The 8537-nt window shown below is 36.9% G+C and overlaps 1 protein-coding gene across 1 annotated transcript; it reads left to right on the forward strand.

The window, feature by feature from the left end:
* The first annotated feature begins 306 nt into the window (after positions 1 to 306).
* LOC138337403 (uncharacterized) lies at positions 307 to 3341 on the forward strand. The gene is made up of 7 exons (XM_069287312.1): positions 307 to 410; positions 843 to 964; positions 1334 to 1475; positions 1840 to 1966; positions 2266 to 2437; positions 2756 to 2940; positions 3183 to 3341. The coding sequence occupies exons 1-7, from the start codon at positions 307 to 309 to the stop codon at positions 3339 to 3341; spliced, it is 1011 nt and encodes a 336-aa protein (XP_069143413.1).
* The last annotated feature ends 5196 nt before the right edge of the window (positions 3342 to 8537 follow it).

The following is an 8537-nucleotide window of genomic DNA, read 5'->3' on the forward strand; positions in this document are numbered from 1 at the left end:
GGTAGATCTCTAGCTAGAGGTCGTGCTCGTGGTACGACAGTAGTCAGAGGTTGTGGCCATGGAGTAGCACCAGTGAGAGGTCATGCTAGAGAAGTCTCTCCAGAACCTCATATTGATGACAAAGAGGACCAGGTTTCTCCAGAGCCTGTAGTTACACCTTTGCTTCAGGATACACTATTGAGGGTGTTAAGTGTGTTAGATGGATTTTCTCAGGTTGGTGGTGCGACTGCCACACCACATGACTCTCATACTAGAGAGTGGGCTCAGACTTAAGAGCAGCAACAAGCTCCAGTTGTTCAGGATACGATGGGGAAGATACCAATGGATCCTGCGGTTCAAAATGATATTGCACCAGCAGTTAGGGGTCAAGTTTCACCGGTGGTTGTTCTTATAGAGGATGAGCAGCTTAGGTACGAGATATTTTGAATGACGGACCCACCTTAGTTTCAGGGTGGGAAGAGAGAGGACGATCATGAGTTTCTGACTAAATGCCGAGAGTTGTTAGAGGTGTTTGGATTAGGTGAGTTACATGGGGTTCAATATGCTACACTCTAGCTTTGTGGGACAACCAGAGAGTAATGGAGGACTTATTCGGGGGTTTTTCCAGTTGGATCTCCTTCAGTGACTTGGGAGAAGTTTTCTAGTGCATTCCATGATCGTTTTATCCCTTGGAGTGTGATAGAGGAGAGTCTCTTGAGGTTTGAGAATCTGAGACAGGATGGTTTATCAGTTACAGAGTATGAGGTGCATTTTTTTCCAATTGTCTAGGCATGCGTTTGCCATTATTCCAGATGAGACAGAGAAGATCCATAGATTTGTGAGGGGATTAACTTCTCTATCAGGCCAGCTGTGTTCCGATCATCTAGAGAGGGGGATTCTTTCCAGTCCATTGTGAGCGCCGCCAAAGAGGCAAAATTGATGGAGAGAGAGGAGTTTGGGGACCCTAATAGGGCCCGTACATCAGGTCAGTTTCATGGTGCCTCATATAGAGGTAGGGGATCACAAAGAGGGAGTGGTTCCTTTCAGCAGCGGGGACCTATTCATCTATCTATGCCGACATCTAAAGGTGGTTAGACATCTAGGGGTTCTTATAGCCAGAATTAGGGCCGTACGGTTCACAGCTGCGACTTACAGGACGAGGCAATTATAGTGGGGTTTAAGGGTCCACACAACAATTCCCACATTAAATATTTTGCTTTACTTGTGGAGATACCGATTACATGATACGACAATGTACCTCTCAAATGGGTCATGGTGGGACTCGACCTAATTCTCCATTTTAGACTAGACCACCAAGCACCACATGGTTAAGGTCATGGCAGAGTTCATTCAGGTAGAGGTGATAGAGTTTCTAGTAGTGGTACAACCGCTGGAGGTGGACGAGGGGGCCACTGTTATTCTATTCCAGGGAGACCTGAAGCGGAGACCTATGATGCTGTTATTACAGGTATCATCTCAATATGTCGTCGACCTGGGTCTGTATTGTTTGATGAAGTGTCTACGTTTTCTTATGTATCTACCTATTTTGCTATTTAAATTGATATGATATGTGATAGCATGATTGTACCTATTCGTGTTTCTACACCTGTGGGTAAGCCCTTAGTCGTAGATCGAGCGTATCGATCCTTCCTGGATATGATACTTGGGTAGACTTAATCATTCAGGGGATGGTAGACTTTGATGTTATCTTTGGTATGGATTGACTTTCTCCTTACCATGATTTCCTTGTTTGTAATGCTAAGACTGTGACTTTGGCGATGCCTGCTATTCTGGAGGTTGAGTGGAAAGGTGTTAGTGGTTCTTATCCTATTCAAGGTCATCTCTTTTATCCTTGCTCAGAGATTGGTGGGAGAGAGGGTGTTTGTCTTATTTAGCTTTTATTCGGGATACTAGTGTTGAACAACCTCCCATGGAATCTGTTCCCGTGGTTCAGGATCTTCCTGATGTATTTCCTTCTGATCTCAAGGTGTTCCCCCGATAGGGATATTAGTTTTGCTATTGATTTGGAGCCGGGCACTAAGCCAATTTCTATCCCTCTCTATCGTATGGCTCCAGAAGAGTTGAAAGAGTTGAAGCATCAGTTGTATGATTTATTGAGTAAGGGTTTTATTCACCCTAGTGTATCACGTTAGGGTGCCATGTATTATTTTTGAAGAAGAAGGATGGACTATAAGGATGTGTATTGATTACAGACATTTGAACAAGGTAACAGTGAAGAATAAGTATCCTTCTCTGCTTATTGATGATTTATTTGATCATCTATAGGGAAAATCATTGTTCTCTAAGATTGATTTTAGGTCTGGGTATCATCAGTTGAAGATTAGGTCATCAGATATCCCTAAGATAGCTTCGGACCCGATATGGGCATTATGGGTTCCTAGTGATGTCTTTCAGATTGACAAATGCTGCTACAACATTCATGGAATTGATGAATGGGGTGTTTTTACCATACCTTGATTCTTTTGTGATTGTTTTCATTTATGAAATCTTGGTTTACTCCAAGACTGAGGAGGTTCATGTCAGACACTTGAGAATTGTACTATAGAGGTTGACAGAAGAGAAGTTGTATGCCAAGTTCTCAAAGTGTGAGTTTTTGCTTACTTCTGTGGCATTGTTGGGACACATGGTGTCCAAGAAGATTATTAGAGTAGATCCAGACAAGATTGAGGCAGTTAGAGGGTGGACCCGACCTACTTCGCCTACCTAGATAAGGAGTTTCGTGGGATTGACAGACTATTATCGATGATTTGTTCAGAGTTCTCTACTATTGCATCTCCATTGACTAGATTGACTCGACGTGATGTGGGTTTTCAGTGGTCTGATGAGTGTGAAGAGATCTTTCAAAAGCTCAAGACTTGGTTGACTTTGGTTCCTGTGTTGACTCTACCTAAGGAGGGTGTAGACTTTACTGTGTACTGTGATGGTTCAAAGTTGGATTGGGTGGCGTGTTGGTGCAGAAAGGGAAGGTGATTGCTTATGCTTCTAGGTAGTTGAAGTCCCATGAGAAAAACTACCCTACTCATGATTTGGAGTTGGCAGCTTCGGTATTTGTACTTAAGTTATGGCGTCATTATTTATATGGGGTTCATTGTAAGATCTTCACTGATCATTGAAGTCTTCAATATATATTTAGCTAGAGGGATTTGTACTTGAGGCAACGGAGATGGCTTAAGTTGTTGCAGGACTATGATGTGACAATTCTATATCATCCAGAGAAGGCCAATGTTGTGTCCGATGATTTGACTAGGATTACTCCTAGCATGGGGAGTCTTGCATCGCTTGGTATTGAGGAGAAAACATTGCCTAGAGATGCTCAGGTGTTAGCTAACAGTCTTGTCTGATTGCAGATTTCAGAGGAGAGTGATGGGATGGTTGCTTTTATTGAGGTTTGATCTTCTTTAGTTGAGCAAATCTGTGTGCACCAGTTTGATGATGAGAAATTATGTCTCATTCGAGAAAAAGTATTGAGAGGGGAAGCTAAGGAGGCTGTCCTTGATTCTGATGGTGTCTTGAGGATCGGAGGCAGGATTTGTGTGCCCAAGACGGGTGATTTGATTAAATTGATTCTTGAGGAGGCCCATTATTCTCGATATTCCATCCATCCGGGAGCGACAAAGATGTATCATGGTATGAGTCAGCGTTAATGGTGGTGTGGGATGAACAGGGATATTTCAAACTTTGTTTCGAGGTGTTTGACGTGCCAGCAGGTCAAATGTGAGCACTAGTGGCCCGGGGGTGTATCTCAAAGGATGCCTATACCTACGTGGAAGTGGGAGAGGATTAATATGGACTTTTTTGTGGGTTTTCCTACCAAAGTGGGTGGTTATGACTCCATTTGGGTTGTTGTTGATAGGCTGACCAAGTGTAACCACTTCATTCCGGTTTGGTTGCAGTATACGACAGAAAAGTTAGTGGAGCTATATATATCAGTCAGATTGTGCGACTACATGGAGTTCCTATTTCTATCATATCAAATCGAGGTTCACTATTTAGTTCTCCCTTTTGGAAGGCATTACAACATGGTCAGGGTACTCAGTTAGGTATGAGTACATCCTTTCACCCTCAGACAAATGGTCAGTCTTAGAGGACGATTCAAGTGTCAAGAAGACATGCTTGGAGCGTGTATGATCAATTCCAGTGCTAGACGGGGTCGACATTTACCCTTAGCAGATTTTTCCTACAATAGCAGTTATCAAGCTAATATCCAAATGGTCCCATTTGAGGCATTGTATGGCAGACGGTGTAGGCCTCCTATTGGTTTGTTTAAGTCGGTGAACATGGACTCTTTGGATACCGACTTGCTTAGAGATGCTATAGAGCAAGTCGTATGATTCACTATGGACTATTGACAACCCAGAGTCGACAGAAGAGTTATGCAGACTGGAGAGTTAGAGTCTTAGTGTTTATAGAGGGTGATCATGTTTGGCTCTGAGTATCACCCATGAAGGGTGTGATGAGGTTCGGAAAGAAGGGAAAGCTTAGACCTAGATTCATTGGACCTTTTGAGATTTTGAGCCGAGTAGGAGAAATGACCTATAAGTTGGCCTTACCTCCTAGTTTGTCGGCAGTTCATCCTGTTTTCCATGTCTCCATGCTTCGAAAGTATATTCCGGATTAATCTCATGTACTTTCGCTCGATTCTGTGGAGCTGGGTCAAGACTTGATATATGAGGAGGAGCCTATAGCTATACTAAATAGGGAGATCCAAAAACTTAGGACTAAGGAGATTGCTTCAGTGAAGGTGCATTGGAAGCATCGTTCAATAGGAGAGGCAACTTGGGAGATGGAGTCTGATATGCGTGCAAGATATCCTCATCTTCTTGATGCTCCAGGTATTTTCTCTTACCTTATGTTCGTTGACGAACATTGTTTTTAGTGGTGGATAATGTAATGACCTGGACTTGAAAGGTCATTTTTGATAATTTTTAATAGATATTTAACTTTTGTTAATTGATTTGCATGTAGTTTGGTTATTTTGAATAATAATGGATCAAGTCTGAATTATTAAAATAGGATGGTAGCGATTATTCCTATTAATACATAATTGAATTATAAAAAAGAAGAAGAAGAAGACGAAAGAGGAGGATGAAAAACTGACCTAGACGTGCGGCAGAAAACAAAGAAGCGAGAAAATTCGAGTGGTTCATGTAAGTTCAAATCAAGATTCTTCGTAAAATTTATACATATCATAGTTTATGTTATTGTTAAGGATATTGCTGGAAATTATTCTTTTTTTTTAGAAAAGAGACAAAATAGTCTCATCATCTTATTTGGCCGACATTTAATCATAAAGAGGCAAATTTGAAGTAATAATGAGTGCAAAACTAATTTGGGTTCCTATGAATGCTGACAAATTATACTTGACATTAATTGATTTAATTTATGTTTAGTTGCTCCAAGATTTGTCATTAAACATGAACTAATATTCTTAAATTTTCTATTTTTTTTGTTTTATTTTGTTAGTGAGTGTTTCAAAGCTTCTAAGACCATTAAAGTAAATGATGACAAAATTAATGTTGTAAATTTTGAGGAGTTTTATTTTTTTAAAAAAGTTTATTATTTTGTATATCATTCCTTCTTTTCTAGTGTTAAGAATTAAGAATGTGTATACATTATGCTTGTAAGTTATGTAGGTTTTGTGGTACCAATTATAATTTTATGCATTTTTAATTCTATTTTTCTTAACGTGTTATGAATCAAATGTTAATTGAAAAAAAATAAAAAAAGAAAAGGAAATAAGAAAAGACAAAATACTTTTCTAAAAGGGATTAAATTATTTAAGCCATGGTGACTTGTGCTCGTGGGTCCCTGGGAATTTATTATGACTAATTATGAATTTATGATTGTCATACAGTAATTAGAAATTATGAGGAGTATATCTAGTGGGGGGTACGAATTTTTGAGGTTCAGAGGTAGTGCTCTTTCTGTGAATGATTAGTCATGTGTCAGCTTAAATTTTTATTATTAGCACATTATGAGTTAAGTGTGGTATATTTGGATAGGTAATTAAATATTAAATTTATCGTATCATAAGAATACTATTTGAATTATGATATTAGAAAATTGAGATTTAATCCTAGACTTGGAACTTGAAAAATATGAAAGTTGAAATAATAATTGACATCAAGAATTATAAATATGATAGATATGTGGGTGTTGTTAGCTTCAAGACCTTATTGTGAATACATACTTGAATAGATTGCATCAGTTCGAAAGTTCAACGAAAAGGGAAGGTTCAAGTCCCAGAATGATTATTCAATTGGCTAAGGCAAGTGAATTTCTAAATCCTTGTTAAGTGTATAAATTCGTGTATTTCTTTTTTTATGATGTTTGGGAATTATTTGGAGTCTTATTGCGTATTTGTTGATGTTATGAATTGTTTTTTTTACCAAATGGTTATTTCCTCATGATTTGTCTGAACATGTCATTTGCATTGCATATAACACATGTCTTTGATAAGTATTATGTGATAAGAGGATGTACCATTTCAAGGGTCGATCACGCGCCACGATATTTATTATATTTCGAGGGACATATCGCGCGCTGCGATGGTTACTATCGAGTATCGTATCGCACGCCACGACAGATTCATGGAAAGATATGTCCCCCATGGGTCCCAGACCGAGACACAACGGGTGTGTATCATTAGAAAAGAGATGCATCACTATACTTTACATAGCATCTCATGACATTACACATTTTTATTATTGATGAACTTGAACACGTGTTTTGCGAATATTGTGATTGTTTTTCTGTGAAACTTGTGACTGTTGAATATTGAGTTGTTATTGAGAATATGTAAAATGATAGAGTGTGATTATTGAGTTGTGTGTTTGGTAAACTGTGAACTGTTAGGCTGTAGCATGGAGGTTTAGATAGGGTGTTAGGAGTACGTGTATTTTGTTCACTTAACTTGTGTTTAGAGGTTTGCATGTTTGGGTACTGCGTGGTTTGGTACTCACCCCTTGCTTTTACAAATTTTTGTAGGTTACGAGCCTGACTCTTCATGATACCTTCCATTCTCTTCGTTTCCGAGGCATCTTGTGGAGGATTGTGAGATAGCTACTTGTCATCTCTGCTAACTTTCCTTCTCCAATCTATGACTTTGTTTTTACTTAAAGGACAACTTCATTTAAGACCCGTATTTTTACTTCAATTCTAGTATTTACATTAGAGGCTTGTGCATGTGAGAACCAGGTTTTGGGGATTGAATTAAGTTGAATTGTTTTCGTATTAGTAATTGTTATCAGACTGTGGTGTTATTTCCGTATTTTATTAAAATTATTGGGTTTGGCTAACTTGTCATGGTGGGATAAGATAAGTGCCATCACACTCATTTTTGGATCGTGACATCTCCGAACAATTGACTAGGATGAAACTTAATTGTGACTTATTAAAGTTTTGTTTAAATTTGATATAATTAGTTAATTGAAGTTAATATAATCATATATTTATTTAAGTTATCATTATATATTTAAGCTAGCCATTGTAAAATTGAATTGAATCAAACGATATGATTAACAAAATTGATTACGCAGAAAAATTCTCGAAAAAAATGATAGATAAATGTATTACTTCGATGAAGAACGTTTCAGACAAATAATAATTATGGAAGAACTTGATCAAGATGAAGTTTACGTTGAGACTTGGTGAAGTTTTGTTTAAATTTATATGACTAATTAATTAAAATCAATAAAATATAATTACCTCTTTATTTGAACTATATTTGAAACTTACAAGTAAGACGGTGCAAAATTGAATTGAATGATTAATAACTCTAGTTATATTTAGATGCAAGAAAAGTATATTTTGACGTTGTTAAAAATTATTATTGCTTCAACAATTTTAACCCATGGTAAAAAATAATTATAAGCTACAAAATTTTAACACAATGATATACTTGTGGCTATATCATCTCGTCATAACAAATAATTATAGGTAGTCAACCAATTATTGTCATCACTTTTTAGTACGCAACAAAAAGATTTACTTAGCCGTAATATTTTATTTAATTAAATTTGATTTGATAAAATAAATGTCATTAATACCAAAAAAGTTCAATATCTAACACCAAAAGAATTAGCTACCAAATTTTATTAAAGCAATAAATCTATAACTCTATCATTACCTTTTGCCACATTGTTTAACAACTCGAAGCAAAAATATTTATTTAGATATAGTAATTTATTTTGCTTATTTAATATGGCTAAAAGGTTATTATTGCTATGGTAAGTTTCAACTGGTGGCAGAAATTAATAACTAGCTATATAATTTTATTATAGCAAAATACTTATGGCTATACCATTTAAAAAATGTTAACCAGCTACAAATTTGAATTGTAGCTATAAAGTTGTAGCTATTGATATAATTATTGCCACAATTATTAGCAATTGTAACAAAAATGAGGATTTAACTTTTTCAAACTAATTTTTGTGGCTAAGGAAATTTACGAAATTTTAAATTGCTATAAAATTAAAACTTTTGTAGCTGTTACTAAACAATAGCCACAATATTTGAATTTGCAGCTTAAATTTTAT

Source organism: Solanum lycopersicum, chromosome 7 (genome assembly GCF_036512215.1).
Source record: "Solanum lycopersicum chromosome 7, SLM_r2.1".
Lineage (NCBI taxonomy): Eukaryota > Viridiplantae > Streptophyta > Magnoliopsida > Solanales > Solanaceae > Solanum > Solanum lycopersicum.